We start from the raw sequence: 23,017 nt of genomic DNA, 5'->3' as shown, positions 1-23,017 counted from the left end.
TTAACCTGTGTCTCTTGCAACTTAATTGCTGCTGCACTGCCGGCTTTGGTTCATGGGCAGCACTCTCACCTCTGAGCCCGAAAGTTGTCAGTTCAAGTATCATAGTATCTTAGTATGGTACAGCACAGGAGGAGGCCATTCGGCCCATCGTGCCTGTGCCGGCTCTTTGAAAGAGCTATCCAATTAGTCCCATTCACCTGCTCTTTCCCCATAGCCCTGTAAATTTTTTCCCTTCAAGCATTTATCTAATTATCTTTTGAAAGTTACTATTGAATCTGCTTCTACCATTCTATCAGGCAGTGCATTCCAGATCATTACAACTCGCTGCATCTTTCCTCATGTCTCCTCTGGCTCTTTTGCCGATCACTTTAAATCTGTATCCTCTGGTTACTGACCCTTCTGCCACTGGAAACAGTTTCTCCTTATTTACCCTATCAAAACCCTTCATGATTTTGAACACCTCTATCAAATCTCCCCTTAACCTTCTCTGTTCTAAGGCGAACAACCCCAGCTTCTCCAGTCTCTCCATATAACTGGAGTTCCTCATCCCTGGTACCATTCTAGTAAATCTCTTCTGCACCCTCTCTAAGGCCTGACATCCTTCCTAAAGTGTGGTGCCCAGAATCGAACACAATACTCCAGCTGGGGCCTAACCAGTGTTTTATAAAGGTTTACAATAACTTGCTTGCTTTTGTACTCTATGCCTCTATTAATAAAGCCCAGGATCCCGTATGATTTATAGGCTATCGTATATCTTTCTGTTTCTTTCTTTTCACTGTGAACAACAAAGAGGGAATCCAGGATCAGTCCCCTCTCTGTGACAGGATTTCCTTTTACTTTCACTGAGGAATGGGACACTATATTTTAAGCACCTGGTACCAACATCGCACACTCCCAGTCACGGTCTCTGCAGGCTGCCCGAGCTGGATTGTTTTGTGGCAAATTATGGGCAATTTGTGCTGTGGGGCCCAATCTCATTTACTGAACAGGTTAACTTTTTAGGTATTATTCCTGTGAAGCTAACAGGGCAAAACTCCTTTGTAATGAGGGTGTCCTCACTGGACTGTGTTTAACTTAACAAGTCAGAGGAACCGTACAGCACGATGAGAGAAAGGAATTGGAGCTTTGTGAACCTATCCTTTGGGGGTAATTCCAATCTAACCCACCCGGCGGGAAGCTGTCGGGATCAGGTCCGTCACCCGGTTTACACCCTGCCCAACTTTATGCGCCATTGACCACCCGGTGAGTCAGGTTAAAATGACCCCTGTAACTCAATCACAGACAGGATGTGGAGTCTGGCACTCCTGTAGGTCTGACTACAGAGTACAGTCAGCAGTGAGAGGCTAGCCCACTTCTGAATGGAACATTCAGTCACACAATCTGGCCCAGAAGCACTAAACCCAGTCGCTGTACTGTCACCTTCGTAGACTGAGTGTAACTTGGTCAGAGTCCCCCTCCCCCCCCTCGCCACGATGGCCAAGTGGGTAATCATACTGATCGGTGTGATACTGAGCTACATAGGTCAGCGGTAGAGGCACTACATTTGGTCTCAGCACTCCGGGGTGGGATGAGGAAAAATCATCCAGGAAAAACCCACTTCTCATCGTTACCCAGTGACTCCCTGCTGCAAAGTACACAGTTGTGGATGACTTGCGGGAACAGAATTAGATGAGCCTGCTAAGTCCCATAGTCCATATCCCACCGACATTCAGCGTCTAGACTGGCAGGTGACTGACAGTCACTGTGCAGACTGGTGGGCGAAGAATGCCCACCGACATTCATTGTCTAGACTGGTGGGTGAAGAATGCCCACCAACATTCAGCGTCTAGACTAGTGGGCGAAGAATTAACATCGATAGTCAATATCTAGACTGACGGGTGAAGAATGTGCACTTGGGTAAGGTACCAGAGGATGGGTCAGCCCCTTAAGGAGGAAACAAATTTTAAAAAGAAAACAATGGGCCAGAATGACGAGGCGACTCTTGGTCGCTGGTGGGTTCCAATTGTCACATCCAGTTCACCTACACCCTCTCAGACCCGGTCTCTGACCCCCTCTCTGGCCCCCTTGCTGACCCTCTCAGACCCTCCTCAGACCTGCTCTCTGACCCTCTCTCTGACCCCCCTCTCTGACCCTCTCTCTGACCTGCTCTCTGACCCCCTCTCTGACTCGCTCTGACCCCCTCTCTGACCCGCTCTCTGGCCCTCTCTCTGATCCCCTCTCTGACCCGCTGTCTGACCCTCTCTCTGACCCTCTCTCTGACCCGCTCTGACCCTCTCTCTGACCCGTTCTGACCCTCTCTCTGACCCCCCTCTCTGACCCGCTCTGACCCTCTCTCTGACCCTCTCTCTGACCCATTCTGACCCTCTCTCTGACCCACCTCTCTGACCCGCTGTCTGACCCTCTCTCTGACCCTCTCTCCGACCCGCTCTGACCCTCTCTCTGACCCTCTCTCTGACCCGTTCTGACCCTCTCTCTGACCCCCCTCTCTGACCCGCTCTCTGACCCTCTCTCTGACCCGCTCTGACCCGCTCTCTGAGCCTCTCTCTGACCCGCTCTCTGACCCGCTCTCTGACCCCCTCTCTGACCCGCTCTGACCCTCTCTCTGACCCCCCCGCTCTGACCCTCTCTCTGACCCTCTCTCTGACCCGCTCTCTGACCCTCTCTCTGACCCTCTCTCTGACCCGCTCTCTGACCCTCTCTCTGACCCTCTCTCTGACCCGTTCTCTGACCCCCTCTCTGACCCCCTCTCTGACCCGCTCTCTGACCCCCTCTCCGACCTCTCTCTGAGGGAACGACACAAGGTGGGATGCAACTTACGCCTGTGTTCAGTGGCGGTGAATCAGTTAAACACGCGGCAACCTCTCGTGAGCCAGCGATGTGAAACATCGACGTTACATTTTCAGGGAGAAAAGCAATCTAAGATCTTCTATATTTTTCCCCAATTAAAATAAAAGCTGTGACCCAGGCAGCAAAGTTGTCCAGCTCCATTATTTGATGTTAAATGTAGGATTTGTGGCCTTTATTTTATATTTTCATTGTTGCCCGAACAGTAAGATGTTGAGTTAAGACCCTGGCCAGGAGAGAACGCTGGGCTCCACTGCCTGCGTGTGTGTGACAGATCTGGGAGTCTATGACACCAGGCTGCTAATCAGAAGAGGGTAAAAGCAGTACCTGTTTCTCCTGGTTGTATTTGGTCAGGTTGGTGTTGTAATCCCAGCTGGCTGAAACACTCTTGAAGTTGATGGTCTCTGCTGTCTGGTTGTAATTGCTTACAAAGATAGATGCCCCCTGTTCAGTCTTGTTGTAATTGCCGGGTTTGTACATGGTATCCAGGGCACAGGAGCCCCCGAGGAGGAGGAGCAGTCCGAGGAGCGAAGGCATAGTCCTTCGCTTGTTGTGATGTCTGCCCCTTTCTCAGTGTGCTCTCCAGCACCGGCCTCTTTAAATACAAACGTGTCCAGCCCAGGCTTGCCAGCTCTGTTCTGCTGATAACACATAACCTTACAACACTCACTGATGATAAGACTGTTCAGAATAATTTAAGCTGTCCTTAATTGCTGCCTTGTTTTACTGCACTATGTGTTCGAGGCGTCTCCCAGAGCCATCAGCTACCCCAGGCAAAGCAAATTTCTTCACATCTGCCAGTGCAATTTCTCTTGCTGTACTAAGGTTGCTTTATACTATCGGAGTGGTGGAGCAAGCTGAGTCTCACTCAATTCAACACTGCCTCTGAATGGCAGCAGAAGGAATCTTACACTGAATTCTCTCTCTCTCTCTCTCTCTCTTTCTCTCACAAACATACACACCGTGAGATAGACCCTCTCAGAAGCTGCACTCACTAATCCGATTTCTTGATCCTTTGAGCAGTCTGCAGCTGCACGTTACATCGATTTATATCGATGCCAAACAACAGCACAAAAAAAAAACCCGGACACAATTTGCCTGGCTCGGTAAAGCCTCTCACGGGCCAATTGCTGCTCCTGTCAAACGCCAGCAATTGTTTCTTTTTCCATATATTCAACATTTTCCAGGTTGGTACCTTGAAGTTCACCGTGGGGGAGCAGAGAAATCGACCGGCCCCCTATTCCGCCATGGATTTTGTTTGCTTTTTCAGGGTGGGAATGTTCGCTTATGTTTTTTTGTAGATTTGAGGGTTTACATGGAATTACATGGAATTTTACAGCACAGAAATAGGCAATTTCGACCCAACTGGTCTATGCCGGTGTTTATGCTCCATACGAGCCTCCCCCCACCTTACTTCATCTCACCCTATCACCATATCCTTCTATTCCTTTCTCCTTCATGTACTTATCTGGGAGGTGCTGCTCTGAACCCAGTCGGGCTCCTGGGATGGGATCAGCTGTTTCGTTTTCTGAGCTCCCTTCACTTGTACATCTCCACGTGGGAAGTCCATACAGAATTCCCAACTATAAATACACAGAGGCGGGAGGATTTGCTGCTGACGTGGTTGACGTTTATGACACGGTCTTATCTTCTTCCTTACCAGTGCAGCACTGTCGGAGGTGCCGTCTTTCGGATGAGACGTTAAACCGAGGCCCTGTCTGCCCTCGCATTACCCTGCCGTCTGCCCTAAAAGACCCCATTGCACTATTTCGAAGAACAAAATAAAAATTCCAGAGAAAGTATAAGGAAGAGAGAGACAGAGAGGAGAGGGGACAGAGCAGGGAAAAAATAATAAAGAGTCTTGCATTTATATAGCGCCTTTCACAACCTCAGAATGTCCCAAAGTGCCTCACAGCCAATGAAGTTCTTTCTTGAAGTGTAGTCTCAGGGGATTCTTCCCGGTGTCCTGGCCAATATTTATCCCTCAACCAACTTCGCTAAAAAACAGATTGTCTGGTCATTATCACACTGCTGTTTGTGGGATCTTGCTGTGCGCAAAATGGCTGCCGTGTTTCCTACATTACAACAGTGACTACACTTCAAAAAAGTACCTCATTGGCTGTAAAGCGCTTTGGGACGTCCTGAGCTCGTGAATATAAATGCAAGTCCACTTTTATTTTTTCTTATCTGCTCTGCCCCCGGCCCTCTCTGTCTCTCTCTTCCTTAGACTTTCTCTGGAATTTTTATTTTGTTCTGTCTTTTTCACTCCGTCTCTCTCTCTCTCTCTCTCTCGTTCGGTGTCTGTAACTCTCTCACACACTGTAGGGCTGATTTTAACCCATCGTGCCTGACAGGAATGGAGCAGACGGACGGTTAAATTCACGACAGAGGACTTACCGCAGGGTTTCCTATGCGTTACCACCCGCCGCCATCTTAACTGCTCCGTTTTCTCAGTTGTCTGGGGTGACCATCAGATGCAGGTGGGGGGGGCCTTTCGGATACACGCAAATCAGCGCCGAGCGCCATTTTAACCCGAAATCACGGAAGTCCCGCCTAGTCCCCAACCCGTCAGTCTGTCAGAGCCACTGAAGCAGTATTTAAAGGGACACTCACCTGCAGGTAAGTGGATCGTAGGATCTGTTTGCTTTTATGCGGTTTGGATTGCCAGGAGAGTTTCCAGCTTCCAGGAAGCTTCTTTGTGATATTTTTTGCCTATCTTATCCTCAGTAAACTCTATCTACTTATCATGGGTGCCATTATAGCCAGTTTTATTTGAATGGAGGAATAGTTGGAGGAAGAGGAGCAGCAGCCTCATCTGGACCTGTTAGAAGACAGCAGGTGAAGAGGCTGCTCACAGGACGTACAGGGTGTACAGGCCAAGGGTCACCTTCTCGGACCTATCTGAAGAATAGTACACCCGGAGGCTGCAATTCTCCAGGCCTCCTGCAATACAACCAGCTGCCTGCTGGACCAGGGGGGCATGTTTTGCCGGTAGTTGTCAGTCACCACAGCCCTGAACTTCTTTGGCACTGGCTCCTTCCAGTCTGCTACAGAGGACACCAGCCGTATCTCTCAGTCGGCAGTGCAGAGCTGGATTAAGCAGGTGAACAGGGATAACCAGCACATCACCTTCCCTGTTGACCTCAACAGTCAACAGGAGGGACCCTGGCGATTTGCAGCAGTAGTCGGTTTCCATCACATCCGGGGTTTCATTGATTGCGCACATGTTGCCATCAGGGCACCAGAACACCAGCCAGCAGCCTTTATGGACAGGAAGGGCTGCCACTCCATTGATGTCCAGGTAGTCTCCAATCACAGAAACAGGATCGTGCGAGTGTCTGCAAGGTGCCCGGGCATTTATCCTGCGACAGTCAACCATCCACCCAATATTCGAACCTTCTACAAATATGGCAGGATGGCTGCTGGGGGATAACCCCCCGCTCCACCACCACCACACATGCGACTTATGACCCCCTGGGCAACCCCACCATGCTTGAGCAACACGGGTATAATTGGCCAGGGGACCAGCAGGACCGTTATTGAGCGCACCATAGGGCCGCTGGAGCAGAGGTTCAGGCGACTGGGCAGGTCTGGGGACTCCCTGCAATAGGCTCCAGAGTCTCCAGCATCATAGCAGTTGCTGCATCCTGTACAACCTCGCCATACAGAGAGGCCTGCGCTGGGAGGAGCAACTCCAACAGCAAGGCAGAAGAAGGAGGGTCTCCTCAACACCTTGCAGGGATCAGCTCATTGCTCAGCGATTCTAGTGTCCTGCTCATTCCCCTTCCTTGAGAACCCCTCGGAGCCCCTCTGCGTTAACCATCCTTGTTACATCCTGCACCGCTCCCTTCATCCTGCATTAAATAACATTCAAACCATTCCCACAACTTCTGTATCGATGACATTTTGACCATGCAGACTCAGGAGCTGGTGTAAAGCCACACTGCAGCCCAACGTGCCAAATGTGATAAAGGTGATGAATTTAACACCCAATCCAATAATTGCCTTCCATTCATTTCTCACCCAAGTGTCAACCCATGGCGTCTTTCTTCTAAGAAGGACTTTCTTTAACTCGGCCACTCCTATGAGGTGCCCCCCTAGTGGCCTGAGCAGAGCTGGTGGAAGAGGCTGTTGCTCAAGTGGGGACCCTTGAGAGGCGTATGGACCACAACTTCTGGGAGCTCGAGCCCGTGACGGACCGGACGGAGACGGCTGCACCTTGGCCCGTCTCCTCTGGCCCAGCTGACCTGCGGGCACCGTGGCGGGTATTGGTTGAAGGAGCAGCGAGGCAGCACACCTGCTGCCATCCTGAGAGAGAGGTTGACACGTACCGCTCCCACTGCCCCCCACCGGGGCTGGGGCTCATCGGTCCCACTGATCGGCGGGAGATCAGACTGCAGAAGATGAGTGACTCCTTGAAAGCCCCTGTCCATTCTGTCCGCCGATCTCTCCAAGGTGGAGCCCAGAGCCTGTATGGCAGCGGTTTGAGATTCACCAAAGCTGCAAAGGCCGGTGACACCCTTTCCCTTTGCGAGGGCCTGGCTGCAGCATCCCTGTAGGTGGCCACATTTTCCAGGGTAGACTGCAGAGTCAAGTGAGATGACACCACACGGGCTGAAAGTGGTGTCATCTCCATACAGGTGCTGAAACTCCTTGCAGACCTTCCAATACCTGGTGCAACTGCTTGTTGGAGGCCAGAAGCACCTGAGATCTCCGTCTCTGTCCTGCTCGGTAGAGCTGGGAAAGGACCTCACTCAGCAGTGAGCTCTCTCCTCGCTTGTCCCTGCCACCAGTGCCTGCTTCTGCTCACTCGTACTGGGCGTTTCATCACGTGCAAACCCCTCTGGCTCAGTATCTGACCCACACAGGTCGCCTGGGCTGGTGCTTAGAATCATAAAATCATAGAATGGTTACAGCACAAAAGGAAGCCATTTGGCCCATCGAGCCCGTGCTGGCTCTTTTTAAGAGCAATCCAGTTAATCTCATTCCCCCATAGCCCTGCAAATTTTTTCCCTTCAAGCATTTAACCAATTCCTTTTTGAAAGCCACGATTGAATCTGCCTCCACCAACCCCTCTGGCAGTGCATTCCAGATCATAGCTAATTGCTGTGTAAAAAAGTTCGTCCTCATGTCGCCTTTGGTTCCTGACCCTTCCGCCAATGGGAGCAGTTTCTCTTTATCTAAACCCTTCATGATTTTGAACGCTTCTATCAAATCTCCTCTTAACCTTCTCTGCTCTAAGGAGAACAACCTCAGCTTCTCCAGTCCATGTAACTGAAGTCCCTTTTCCCTGGAACCATTCTGGTAAATCTTTTCTGCACCCTCTCTAGGCCTTGGGAGGGATGGAGCGTGTGACGGTTTCTCTGCAGAGTTCAGGTGCTGAGAAGGACCTAGAGGAAAGAGAAAAGGGACAAGAGTTGGGATGGCAATGAGAGGCTGGACATTAGCAGGTGATACTGCTGAGAATGCAGCTTGAAGTTGTGAAGCTTGCTGAATTTTTGCCGAGGTTATTGTTTACACCCTTCCCTTGGAGAACAGTGTGAGATAGCGGAAGGATTCTCAGGCTGATTAACAGTCTGACAGGCCGCGACGTGAACTCTCCTTCCATGGCCGTAACCATCTTTATACCAGCCGGCAGGGTTGGTTAGTCCTATAGAGGGTTTTATGGGCTCCCACAACCAATGTAGAGCTCGCGCCCACCTGTCCCAAGGAAATCTCACTGACCCCACAAACTCTGGCAGGATTGGCGCTGGAGGGCGCCCTGAGGGCACAATCCTGGCATAACCACTGGGGTCGCAACCTGTGGATTCTGGATCCCCTGATGTGTTGTGAGTGGATTAAAGGAGTCAAGCTAAAACTTCGATAGGAATGCTTTGTTTTGTCACGCTCCTGTTGTCCACTTTTCTTCCTTATTACTTCACACTTGTCTGTGCTAAATCGCAGCCAGTTGTGCCAGTGTTCTGCTCAATTACACATCAACACCTGAGAAAGAAAATGATGGTTAATGTTATCATCAGCTCTCCCCGGTAAACCTGGAGTTCTGAGGAAGGAAGGTGCCACAAATATAAACCCATCTTTGCTCTTTCAGCTACCAACATCCTGTTCTGCATTCCCAGGATTTCTCGATTTAAGTTCAGTTTTTCATTTTATCTTCACTATTAGACTCCTGGCTCATCAGACTGTAGAAAGGTAAGAGCTTGGGGTTGAAGGGAGATGAAGGGTTAAATTGGGCTCTGTGCAGGGATCTAAATGACAGGATGAGATGCATGACCTTTCTCATTTCCACATGACTCTAAAGATTAAGTGTTTCATGCATGTGCTTGCTTAGTGCCAGGAATACCTCAGAGTTCAACGTCAGTCACTGGGGTTGGTTTTACCTGAAGATCACTGTGCTGATCTATGATCCCCTGTGTTCACTGTGTTTATTAATCCTCAATCTTCTCCGTTTCTGGCTGGAGGAATATTGATTTTTGTTCCAATCTCCCTCACATTTCCCAACATTATCCCAGCCCATTTCTTTGCTTTTTCTTTCAGTCTTGGGTATAACAGCGAAATTATTATTTTCTGTCTGCAGCTGCAACAGAATTGTGCCAACAAGAATGCCAATGTGCAAACCCCAGAAAATGCCATGAACTAACCTCTGTTCATTCTACCCTTGCTACATTGTCAGCTGTGGCTCAGTTAGTAGCACATTTGCCTTTGAGTTAATGAAGGTTGTGGGCTCAAGCCTCACTCCAGGAGACTTAAACACAAAATTTCGACTGATGGTCCGAGGAGTACTACATTTTCACAGGTGCCGTCTTTTGGAAGAGATGTTAAACCGAGGCCCCATCTGCCCTCTCAGGTGGACGTAAAAGATCCAATGGCACTATTTTGCAGGTGAGTTCTTCCCGGTGTCCTGGCCAATATTTATCCCTCAACCAACATCTAAAAACAGATTATCTGGTCATTATCACATTGCTGTTTGTGGGATCTTGCTGTGCACAAATTGACTGCTGCATTTCCTACATTACAACAGTGACTACACTTAAAAAGTACTTCATTGGCTGTAAAGTGCTTTCGAATGTCCTGAGATTGTGAAAAGCGCTATAGAAATGCAAGTTCCTTCTTTATCAGGCTTTTATGTCTGTGACCAGTTTAGTTTCTATTAGGGAAGATCCCTGCAGGACTTGGCCTCCAGGGATGGAATGAGCAGTGTGATAATCCATTTTAATCTCATCAGTTCTTTTAATTGCCGTTTCCTATCGGCGTCCATCACCAAAAGGTTCAAACATATGACCTGCTGTGTATGTCCCCTGGGGCAGGCAGAGAGAGCAGATCTACTGCTGCCTCAAAGTCCAGTCTTAACTTCTTCTCCCTGTGTAATTCAGGTTGTTTCATTCTGGTTGTCTGCACTTTCCTCCCCCATGAAATATTTTTGAAATAGATCCATAATTGAAGCTTTTTTAATGGCTGAATGGATAAAGGAGCTTCCTGATATACTAGTGAGCCATGTAGAAGAGAGAAAGAAAGACTTGCATTTATATAGCACCTTTCACAACCTCAGAACATCCCAAAGCGCTTTACATCCAATGAAGTACTTTTGAAGTGTAGTCACTGTTGTAATGTAGGAAACATGGCAGCCAATTTGCACACAGCAAGGAGATAGTGACCAGATCATCTGTTTTAGTGATAAATATTGGCCAGGACACCAGGAGAACTTTCCTGCTCGTCTTCAAATAGTATTATGGGATCTTTTCCGTTCACCTGCCAGGCCAGAAAGGGCCTTGGTTTAACATCTCGTTTGAAAGACAGCACCTCCGACAGTGCAGCACTCCCTCGGTACTGTCGACCTAACATTATGTACTACCAGTCTCTGGAATGGGACTTAAACCCACAACCTTCCTGGCTTAGAGGCGAGAACACTACCCACTGAGCCACTGCTGAAGAGGGAGCTGAGAGGTTTGAATTCCTGGCCTATGCTGAATTTTGGCCTGGGTGGCAGTAAGGAGTGCTGGAATTGGCCTCTAGAACCTCACGGACTAGGTGAGGGAAATCAACCAGACTCCTGATTCTTCTTTATATTTCAAAATAGACTTTATTTCATAAAATTAAAAAATACACACAATATAAGAGTTCAATGTAAGAGGCACAATTTCAAGCAATATAAGTTCGAACCAATACAATGCAGATCATACACAATGATCTCATTATTACAATTTAAACACAGTACCTATCTTCTAATACATTCTGTACAATACAAGGTAGGGCGGCCTTAAATGGTGGAATTTCCCCATAGAGCCTTTGCGTAGGCCGCACCTTGCTTCAGTGAGTCCTGCAGCACGTACTCCTGGAACCTGGAGTATGCCAGTTGGCGATGCTCAGTCATGTGCTGCTCCTTCAGCTGGAAGACCAGCAGGTTTCGGGCGGACCAAAGGGCCTCCTTCACCGGGTTGATGGTCTTCCAGCAACAGCTGATATCTGTCTCGGTGTGCGTCCCGGGAAACAACCCGTAGAGCACAGCGTTCTGTGTTACCCAACTGTTGGGGGTGAACAGGGACAGATACCAACGTATCTCTCTCCACACCCTCTGCACGAAGGGGCAGTCCATCAGGAGATGGAAGACGGTCTCGTCCCCGCCGCAGCCTCGAGGGCAGCTCGCGATGGTGCTGAGATTCTGTACGTGTTGGAAGGACCGCACCATCTTCTCACCACCACCCAGGCTGCATCCTGGTGCCTGTTGGTCAGTTCTGGTGACAAGACGCTCTGCCAAATGGTATCGACCATCTGGTCAGAAATCTGCCCGATCAGATCCACCCTCTCTTTTCCCTGAAGGACTCTCAGAACGTTCCGTGCCGACCACTGTCTGACGACCTTGTGGTCGCAGGGGTTTCTCCTCAGGAAGTTCTGCACCTGGGATAGGTGGCGGGGTACGGTCCAGCCAGACGGGACGTCCTGCATCTGCTCGGCCAGCGTTGCCAGGCCCAGCCTTCTTAGTGTGGTGGACAGGTAGAAACTCATCACATCGCGACACTTGGTGTTTGCGTACTGGGGCTGTACACACATCCTGAGGCAGCCACACACATCCCGATCATCATGCAATGACATCTGCTGTAAAGTGCGTTTTTTTGGATGTCGGGCGAGGACAAGATCAGGCTTGGCTGGGACACACTCGGCAGTCAAACTGTGAGACACAAGCCCGGATTTTCCGATCATGTCCGCCCGATTTACATGTGTGAACTGGACGATCCCAATTGGAAGTATGGATGGAGGTCTGTAACGTTGCGGGCCGGGAACACTGGTGTTGGAACTATCTGCCTCAAACAGGCGGAAGTTTCATTTAAATATAAACTTGGGGCTGGCAAGTGCTGAACACCATTTCCTGATGTTTAGATGTGGACTAGGTCCATTCATAATCACACCCAACTGAGATGGACATGGCGGTGGTCAGTATGCAGAAGATCATAGAAAGGACTTGGTATTGCCATGGGAAATGTAATTTAGACATTTCTTCACCATTTTCTTCTTTTTTCTGCTGGAACCTAGATATTAATGTGCCTTGGAACAAATTGTAACTTTTATTTTTGTTCACAGTACATTTATTGGCATTAATGGGTTTCCCAATGGGAAATCCCCCACCTTGTCTGAGCTGTTTGGAAGAAGAAGAGGAGGAACAATGAAGGGATACTGGGGCAGGTCAGCCTGCATGAGAGGCGCTCTGTGCCCACCCATTGGTACCCACGCACCCCATCACCAGGCAGAGGTGAACATAACTCACTTTGGCAGATTATTACTGCATGCAGGAGCTCCTATTCCCAAAGGGAAGCTGGGACAGCGGATCAGCTGGTCTCAATAAGATACGTGACTGCCTGACTAATAACGATGTTGACTGCTGCCTCAGAAAGACTCGAGTCGCAGTATGTAATGCGTTCAGTGTCACTGCATGCAAGAAAGCATGCCAGGGCTGACCAACAGCCAACAGGGCCTGAGATGCACCAACCAAATCTGCAGGCACCCTTGAGCATACCTGGTGACGGCCATGAGGAAATGCCTTCATAGGCTCTATATCAGCAGAGGGCCAGGGTTGCCTGACAGTACAGGCCTGCCCCTCCTTCCATCAATGGTGCAATGCTGATCTACAGAGATGGTGCCAAGGAGGGGCAAAGGGGTCATCCTGGAAACGACCACCTCCTGCAGCACCACCTCCATTTTTATATGTACCTGTGTTTAAGTCACTTGACTTTCCCCTGCCACACTGGTGTAGATTTCTGACTGAAACTCTCACGCCCAGGATGTATTGAATGTTAAAGGCTCTGCACCTCACAGCACTGGAGTGAAGCAATGGCGGAGAACTGAACCTCTTGGTCTGAACTGCGGTCAGTGTGGAGAGGAGCGAGTCCATTTGGTTATGGTTTATTTTAAGTGGGTGTTGTGTCACCTCAAGCGCTAGCCAGCAGACACGATGGCTTAAACAGCGGATGGGGTGGTATTAGAAGTGGATGGGTGGCATTGGACAGAAGACAGGGTGACATAGACTGGATGGAGCAGCGTGGAATTACTGGAGAACAGGGTGACATTGGACAGAGTCCACAGTTGGCATTTACTGCGAGGATTCCTGATTCTGTTCCAAGCTGAAGCAGTGCTGTGAGATGTAGGGACTGTGAACGACTGACTTTAGCACATAAGAGCTGGAGGTACTTTGAAATTGAGGAAGACTGCGACAAAATATACGAAGACGTTAACCAACTTGCAGATTTGGACGGCAAATTCATTTCAAAGTAGATAAGTGTGAGGTGGTGCATTTTGGTAGGAGGAATAAGGAGGTCACATAGTCCTTGGAAAATAAGAGTCTAAATGGGGTAAAGGCGCAAAGGGATCTGGGGGTACAGATTCACAAATCATTAAAAGCAGTGACGCAGGTTAAAAAGGCCATAAAAAAAGCAAACAAAACACTGGGGTTTATTTCTAGAGGAACAGAATTCAAAAGCAGAGAAGTTGTGTTAAACTAGTATGGAACCTCGGTTAGAGCACACTTAGAGTACTGTGCACAGTTCTGGTCTCTGTGTTACAAAAAGGATATCGAGGCACTGGTGAAAGTGCAAAAAAGATTTACAAGGGTGATAACAGAACTGAGAGCGTACTATCAGGAAAGAGCAGGCAGGGGCTCTTTCTCCTAGAAAAGAGAAGACTGACAGGTGACCTGATAGAGGTCTTTAAAATTATGAAGGGGTTCGATAGGATAGACTTAAAGAAGATGTTTCAACTTGTGGGGGAGTCCAAAACTAATGATAGTCACAAATAAATCCAATAAGGAAATCAGGAAAAACTTCTTTACCCAGAGAGTGGTGAGAATGTGGAACTTGCTACCACAAGGAGTCATTGAGGTCAGTAGCACAGATGCATGAAAAGGGAAGCTAGATAAGTACATGATGGAGAAAGGAATAGAAGGGTGTGTTGATAAGATGAGATGAAGTATGGTGGGAGGCGGCTCGTGTGGAGCATAAACACCGGCATAGACCAGTTCGGCTAAATGGCCTGTTTCTGTGCTGTGAATTCTATGTAATTTGTAATTTGCATCTCAAACATTACACCAACACATGACTACCCCTGTGTGATTATTGTAGACCATAGTACAGTTCCTTGTTTTAGGCATATGTACAGAGAGAGATATATATTTAAAAATGGCTATTGGCAGTATTAGTTGATAAATATGTAAAGGGGTAGATCTTGACCTTGTGCGACTGTGTAAAACAAGTGATAGTGAGTCGACAGTCTGTTCTACATCTCTCCCCATTTTTATTACCACTGACTTCAATGGAAATAAAAATTGAGAGAGATGTGAAACGGGCTGTCGATTCGCTGTCACCCGTTTAACACTTTCGCACAAGGTCAAGATCCACCCCAATCTGTTCATGTGACAATCCTCGAACCGTTGTATATTTTAATAGATTAACACCTTCACGAAAATAATGCACGGATGAATATCTCGCAACAACTCGCGTTTATAAAGCGGCTTCAGCATAGAAAACCGTCCCCTGCTGCTTCACAGAGGCGAGAGGAGAAAGAAAACACAAACACTTTGAGTGACCGTCATTTCTAGCTTCTGGTATTTTCAAACCGACTCCAATCGGGATCAGGTGTTCACTCACAACGCCGAATCAGCTGAGGAGAGACGGGTTGTTAGGGCTACACATACAATCTCGACTCGAGCGCTTGTCGGAGACCTCCGGATGGCTTCAGCCATTTCACACTACAGTTTGAGCTTGGCTTGTTGCCCTGTCTTCCCTCTTGCTGCCTTTCGCCATGTACGAGCTCGCCTTTGAGAACAGCAAGGTTAGCAGTCGGAGTACGAGATAGTGTCGGCATAAATATCATGTGTGCATTTGGAAAAGACATCAGTGTGGCTCTCTTACAAGTTTTAAGTTACTAGTCGATCTGGCGTAGTGCTGTTCATTGTAGGCGGGAGGATATATAAGGACAGGAGCATTTACCATTTAATACACAACAGGGCTGAAGTGGGAGGTGAACCCATGGAGTCCGGGGAAGTGGAGGCCCGGCTGATCTTAACGGGCGGGCCTCATTACCATAGATTTTATCTCTGACCCGCCCGAACCCGGCCAGATCCACTGATTGGGAGCAGAAATTCAGCAGCAGAGGTCCACAGCCTGGGATCCAGGTTAGTGATGAGGGTGGCTCTGGACGTGATCAGGGGGAGGGAGGAGCCAAGGGCAAGTGAGGCCCAAGGCTTCCTTGTAAGACCTGGAGGAACGCTTCTGCTCTCACAAGGGAACCTAAAATTCAATTTAATTGCCTCTAATTGCTGGGCCTCTTCTGGCCCACGACCCCCCTCCCGACAGGTCACTGCTCCCCTTCCCCCGCTCAGGCCTCTGACTAAAATTGCAGATCAGGTCCTGGTGACACCTTCGGACCCAATCTGCATATTTAAAGAAGGACCCCTCTGCCTTCTTACAGGTGTCCCTCTCACCTGCTCAAAGGAGCGGGTTAAGATTGGGACACGGCAGGAAAGCAACGGGATCAGAGGGAGTAAGTGACTGCCTTCATTTTAACTGCCCCCCTCCTCCCCAGCCTGATTTCCACCCGGGGGGAGTTAAAATCAGGTCCATAAAATCTTACAGCTCAGAAGGAGGCCAGTCGGCCCATCGTGCCTGTGCCAGCTCTTTGAAAGAGCGATCCACTTAGTCACAATTAGTTCCTTTTCAAGTATTTATCCAATTCCCTTTTGAAAGTTACTATTGAATTTGCTTCCACCGCCCTTTCAGGCCATGCATTCCAGATCATAACAACTCGCTGCATTAAATAATTTCTCCTCATTTCCCCTCTGGTTGCCAATGACCTTAAATCTATTACCAACCCCTCCCCTCCCACCAGTGGAAACAATTTCTCCTTATTTACTCTATCAAAATCCCTCATAATTTTGAACACTTCTATTAAATCTCCTCTTAATCTTCAGATTCTATTCCTATGGAATCGAGGCCTTTTAAAATACTGATTGCTTGATCTGGCCAGTAACCCTTCACCAGCCCAGGAACAGGTTGCCCCTCTCCTCCTCTTGGATTTTCTAGCATCTGTTTGCACTGGGCTGGATTCACAGCCAAACTGCTACCTGTTAACATTTTGCTGTTGGTTTTAATTGTCAATAAAGATTATTGCTGACATTTCCAAGTAAATTAAACAAATACTTAAGGGGTGGGAAAGCTTCCAAGAGAGTCTGTTACCATTTACTACAGTTAATTCCCGCGCATTAAAGAGTTTAATGACAGCACTTCGTTATAAAGTGCTCTGCCCTCCAAATGGCTCAGCTGGTTTTGCACTGCCCAGTGTGGTACTGAGCCACGGGCTTTGCTGTTCGGTCTGTGCTGAGTAACGATGGGAAGAAAGAACTTGCATTTATATAGCGCCTTTCACGACCTCAGGACGTCCCAAAGCGCTTCACAGCAAATGAGGTACTTTTTTTTTAAAGTGCAGTCACTGTTGTAATGTAGGAAACGCAGCAGCCAATTTGCGCACAGCAAGATCCCACAAACAGCAATTTGATAATTGACCAGATAATCTGGTCATTGTGATGTTGGTTGAGGGGTAAATATTGGCCAGGACACCGGGGAGAACTCCCGTGTTCTTCTTCGAAATAGTGCATTGGGATCTTTTACGTCCACCTGAGAGGGCAGACGTGGCCTCGGTTTAACATCTCATCCGAAAGACGGCACCTCCAACTGTGCAGCATTGAAGTGTACACTTCAAGTACTCCCTCAGTACTGCATTAAAGTGTCAGCCTGAATTATGTGCTCAAGTGAAAACAATACATAATTTAGTTGGCAGAGATTAACGGCCTACCAAGGCTTCAAATTAGATGACCCAACTTTTCATATCTGGTTGTCAAAACATTAGTTTCCCGGAGAGAGTCACTGGCCTAGTTAAACTTTCACTCAAAAATTACAATATACAGATTCTTAAGAGGTAAATGGACTTTAGGTCTATCACATGAGGGTAACACAGCACTTAACTTTCACCGGTATAGAATCATAGAATCATAGAAAATGTATGGCACAGAAGGAGGCCATTCGGCCCATCGTGTCCGCGCTGTCCGAAAATGAGCCACCCAGCCTAATCCCACTTTCCAGCACTTGGTCCGTAGATTGTAGGTTACGGCACTTCAGGTGCACATCCAGGTAATTTTTAAATGCAATGAGGGTTTCTGCCTCTACCACCCTTTCAGGCAGTGAGTTCCAGACCCTCACCACCCTCTGGGTGAAAAAAATTTTCCTCAGCTCCCCTCTAATCCTTCTACCAATTACTTTAAATCTATGCCCCCTGGTCACTGACCCCTCTGCTAAGCTAAATAGGTCGGTGAGCGGCGGCAAAGAGCGAGACCAGAGCGGGGATAAAAACTGCGCGGAGAGAGCGAGAGTTCAGTCGGTGAGCGGTGGCAAAGAGCGAGACCAGAGCTGACTCTGAGCGAGACTCTGAGACCAGCAGAGGTGAGGTCACCAGTCAGAAAGTGACGCGGCACAGGGGAAGCAGCTGATTGGTGAGTAGGTTCAGCTGAATATTTCTACCGTTTTACTGTAAGTAAATAATAAGAAAGGGAAGGTCTGCAGGTTTTATAGCAGGTAGTGGGTTTTTTTTGTTAGTGAACCTAGGTCCCTAGTATAGTTAACATTTTCTAATTTCAACGTAATTTAAAAGGGGTAACTAAGCTAAGGCAAGTCATGGCAGCAGACCTCGCACCCGTGATATGCCCCTCCTGCAAGATGTGGGAAGTCATGGACACTACCAGTGTCCCTGCCGACCATGTGTGCAGGAAGTGTGTCCACCTGCAGCTACTGACCGATCGTATCTCGGAGCTGGAGCTGTGGGTGGACTCACTGTGGAGCATCCGCGATGCAGAGAAACTCGTGGATAGCACATTTAGCGAGTTGGTCACACCGCAGGTAAAGGGTATACAGGCAGGAAGTGAATGGGTGACCACCAGGAAGAGTAAGAGGTGCAGGCAGGTAGTGCAGGGGTCCCCTGTGGCCATCCCCCTCTCAGATAGACCACTTTGGATACTGTTGGGGGGGATGACTTATCAGGGGAAGGCAGCAGCAGCCAACTTCCTGGCACCATGGGTGGCTCTGCTGCACAGGCTGGGAGGAAAAAGAGTGGAAGAGCTATAGTGATAGGGGACTCAATTGTAAGGGGAATAGACAGGCGTTTCTGCGGCCGCAACCGAGACTCCAGGATGGTGTGTTGCCTCCCTGGTGCAAGGATCAAGGACGTCTCGGAGCGGCTACAGAACATTTTGGAGGGGGATGGTGAACAGCCAGCTGTCGTGGTGCACATAGGCACCAACGATATAGGTAAAAAAGGGGATGAGGTCCTAAAAGCAGAATATAGGGAGTTAGGAGGTAAATTAAAAAATAGGACCTCAAAGGTAGTAATCTCAGGATTGCTGCCAGTGCCACGTGCTAGTCAGAGTAGAAATAGGAGGATATTTCAAATGAATACGTGGCTAGAGGAATGGTGCAAGGAGGAGGGATTCAAATTCCTGGGACACTGGAACCGGTTCTGGGGGAGGTGGGACCAGTACAAACCGGACGGTCTGCACCTGGGCAGGGCCGGGACTGCTGTCCTGGGGGAGTGTTTGCTAGTGCTGTTGGGGAGGGTTTAAACTAAAGTGGCAGGGGGTTGGGAACCTGAGCAGGGAGACAGAGGAAAGCGTATCAGGAAGGGACAGAAGGTATGGAGTAAAAGGTAACGTGTTAAAAAAGGAAAAAGCAGGAACTAAGTGTCACAAAACAGATTGGAAAGTTCTTTATCTGAATGCACGTAGCATTCGTAACAAAATGGACGAGTTAACGGCACAAATAACTACGTATGGGTATGATCTTGTGGCCATTACAGAAACATGGCTGCAGGGTGACAACGACTGGGAATTAAATATGCCAGGGTATTTAACAATCAGGAAGGACAGGCAGGAAGGAAGGGGAGGTGGGGTGGCTATGTTAATAAAGGAAGGAATCACTGTAATACAGAGAAATGATATTGGGACAAAGCATCAAGATAATGAAACAGTTTGGGTAGAGATAAGTAATAATAAGGGGAAAGAAACACTAGTGGGCGTAGTATATAGGCCTCCTAATAGTTGCAACTCTGCTGGAAGAAGTATTAATCAGGAAATAGTCGGGGCATGTAATAAGGGAACAGCTATAATTATGGGGGATTTTAACTATCATATTAACTGGACAAATCAAATTGGGCAGAGCAGCCTTGAGGAAGAGTTCATTGAGTGCATCAGTGATGGATTTCTTGAGCAGTATGTAACTGATCCTACAAGGGGGCAGGCAACCTTGGACCTGGTCCTGTTTAATGAGTCAGGATTAATTAATAATGTCCTAGTTAAGGATCCCCTTGGAATGAGTGACCACAACATGGTTGAATTCCATATCCAATTAGAGGGTGAGAAGGTTGATTCTCAAACAAGCATACTGAGCTTGAATAAAGGAGACTATGATGGTATGAGAGCGGAATTGATTAAAGTGGACTGGGAAAATAGATTAAAGGGTAAGCCGGTACATGAGCAGTGGTGTTCATTTAAGGAGTTATTTTACAACTTTCAAAATAAATATATTCCACTGAGGAAAAAAGGGTGTAAAAGAAATGACAGCCATCCGTGGCTAAGTGAAGAAATCAAGGATAGTATCCGACTAAAAACAAGGACATATAAGGTAGCCAAACTTAGTGGGAGGATAGAAGATTGGGAAGTCTTCAAAAGACAGCAAAAAGTAACTGAAGGATTGATTAAGAAAGGGAAGATAGATTATGAAAAGAAATTAGCAAAAAATATAAAAACAGATAGCAAAAGTTTCTATAGTTAAATAAAAAGAAAAAGGGTGGCTAAGGCAAACGTAGGTTCCTTAGAGGATGAGACCGGGAAATTAATGGTGGGAAACATGGAGATGGCAAAAATGCTGAACAAATATTTTGTTTCAGTCTTTACAGTAGAGGACACTAAGAATATCCCAACACTGGACAAACAGCGGGCTCGAGTGGGGGAGGAGCTAAATACGATTAAAATCACTCAGGAATTGGTACTCAGTAAATTAATGGGACTCAAAGCGGATAAATCCCCTGGACCTGATGGCTTACATCCTAGGGTCTTGAGGGAAGTGGCAGTAGGGATTGTGGATGCTTTGGTGATAGTTTTCCAAAATTCCCTGGACTCAGGAGAGGTCCCGGCAGATTGGAAAACTGCTAATGTAACACCGTTATTTAAAAAGGGTAGTAGGCAGAAGGCTGGAAATTATAGGCCAGTTAGCCTAACATCTGTGGTGGGTAAAATTTTGGAGTCTATTATTAAGGAGACAGTAACGGAACATTTAGATAAGCATAATTTAATAGGACAAAGTCAGCATGGCTTTATGAAGGGGAAGTCATGTCTGACAAATTTGCTTGAGTTCTTTGAGGATATAACGTACAGGGTGGATAAAGGGGAACCAGTGGACGTAGTGTATTTAGACTTCCAGAAGGCATTCGACAAGGTGCCACATAAAAGATTATTGCTTAAGATAAAAAAATCACGGGATTGGGGGTAATATTCTGGCATGGGTGGAGGATTGGTTATCGAACAGGAGGCAGAGAGTTGGGATAAATGGTTCATTCTCGGACTGGCAACCAGTAACCAGTGGTGTTCCACAGGGGTCGGTGCTGGGTCCCCAACTCTTTACAATCTATATTAACGATTTGGAGGAGGGGACCGAGTGCAACATATCAAAATTTGCAGATGATACAAAGATGGGAGGGAAAGTAGAGAGTGAGGAGGACATAAAAAACCTGCAAGGGGATATAGACAGGCTGGGTGAGTGGGTGGAGATTTGGCAGATGCAATATAATATTGGAAAATGTGAGGTTATGCACTTTGGCAGGAAAAATCAGAGAGCAAGTTATTATCTTAATGGCGAGAAACTGGAAAGTACTGCAGTACAAAGGGATCTGGGGGTCCTAGTGCAAGAAAATCAAAAAGTTAGTATGCAGGTGCAGCAGGTGATCAAGAAAGCCAACTGAATGTTGGCTTTTATTGCTAGGGGGATAGAGTATAAAAACAATGAGGTATTGCTGCAGTTATATAAGGTATTGGTGAGACCGCACCTGGAATACTGCAGACAGTTTTGGTGTCCACACTTAAGAAAAGACATACTGCTCTCGAGGCAGTACAAAGTAGTTTCACTCGGCTAATCCCGGGGATGAGGGGGCAGACATATGAGGAGAGGTTGAGTAAATTGGGACTCTACTCATTGGAGTTCAGAAGAATGAGAGGCGATCTTATTGAAACATAAGATTGTGAAGGGGCTTGATCGGGTGGTTGCGGTAAGGATGTTCCCAAGGATGGGTGAAACTAGAACTAGGGGGCATAATCTTAGAATAAGGGGCTGCTCTTTCAAAACTGAGATGAGGAGAAACTTCTTCACTCAGAGGGTGTTAGGTCTGTGGAATTTGCTGCCCCAGGAAGCTGTGGAAGCTACATCATTAGATAAATTTAAAACAGAAATAGACAGTTTCCTAGAAGTAAAGGGAATTAGGGGTTATGGGGAGCGGGCAGGAAATTGGACATGAAGCTGAGTTCGGATCGGTCAATGCCCTGTGGGTGGCGGAGCAGGCCAAGGGGCTGAGTGGCCGGGTCCTGCTCCTACTTCTTGTGTTCTTTAGATTTGTGGTTGGGATCAGATCAGCCATGATCTTATTGAATGGCGGAGCAGGCTCGAGGGGCCGATTGGCCTACTCCTGCTCCTATTTCTTCTGTTCTTCTGTTCTTATGTTCCTATCCACTCCTCATAAATCCCCCCTCAGCCTCCTCTGCTCCAAAGAGAACAACCCCAGCCTATCCAATCTTTCCTCATAGCTAAAATTCTCCAGTCCTGGCAACATCCTCGTTAATCTCCTTTGTACCCTCTCTAGTGCAATTACATCCTTCCTGTAATGTGGTGACCAGAACTGTACACAGTACTCAAGCTGTGGCCTAACTAATGTTTTATACAGTTCCAGAATAACCTCTCTGCTCTTATAGTCTATGCCTCTGCTAATAAAGGAAAGTATCCCATATGCCTTCTTAACCACCTTATCTACCTTTCCTGCTACCTACAGGGATCTGTGGACCTGCACTCCAAGGTCTGTCACTGCCTCTACACTCTTCAGTATCCTCCCATTTATTGTGTATTCCCTTGCCTTGTTTGCCCTCCCCAAATGCATTACCTCACACTTCTCTGGATTGAATTCCATTTGCCACTTTTCTGCCCACCTGACCAGTCTATTGATATCTTCCTGCAGTCTACAGCTTTCCTCCTCACAATCAACCACACGGCAATTTTTGTATCATCTGCAAACTTCTTAATCATGCCCTCTACATTTAAGTCCAAATCATTAATATATACCACAAAAAGCAAAGGACCTAGTACTGAGCCCTGCGGAACCCCACTGGAAACAGCCTTCCTGTCGATCATTATCCTTTGCTTCCTGCCACTGAGCCAATTTTGGATCCAACTAGCCACTTTCCCTTGGATCCCATGGGCTTGTACTTTTTTGACCAGTCTGCCCTGTGGGACGTTGTCAAAAGCCTTGCTAAAATCCAGTACTTTGAGCTGTTTTGTTAGACCAAAATAACAAAGTGGTGTAAAATTCTTACTGTCGTTTTTAGGATCGT

At 47.6% G+C, this 23,017-nt stretch overlaps 1 protein-coding gene across 1 annotated transcript in view; it reads right to left on the bottom strand.

Moving 5' to 3' along the window:
- The window catches only part of LOC137300025 (angiotensin-converting enzyme-like), a 225,296-nt gene extending 221,558 nt beyond the window's left edge, over positions 1 to 3,738 (bottom strand). Inside the window, exon 1 of the mRNA XM_067969117.1 lies at positions 3,172 to 3,738. Within this exon, the coding sequence (XP_067825218.1) occupies positions 3,172 to 3,381 (210 nt within the window). The 5' untranslated portion in view covers positions 3,382 to 3,738. The remainder of the gene's footprint in view (positions 1 to 3,171) is intronic.
- Between the last annotated feature and the right edge of the window lie 19,279 nt (positions 3,739 to 23,017).

This window comes from Heptranchias perlo, chromosome 30, assembly GCF_035084215.1.
Source record: "Heptranchias perlo isolate sHepPer1 chromosome 30, sHepPer1.hap1, whole genome shotgun sequence".
NCBI lineage: Eukaryota > Metazoa > Chordata > Chondrichthyes > Hexanchiformes > Hexanchidae > Heptranchias > Heptranchias perlo.
The sequence above is the reverse complement of the archived record's forward strand: the minus strand, read 5'-3'. Positions and strand labels throughout refer to the sequence as shown.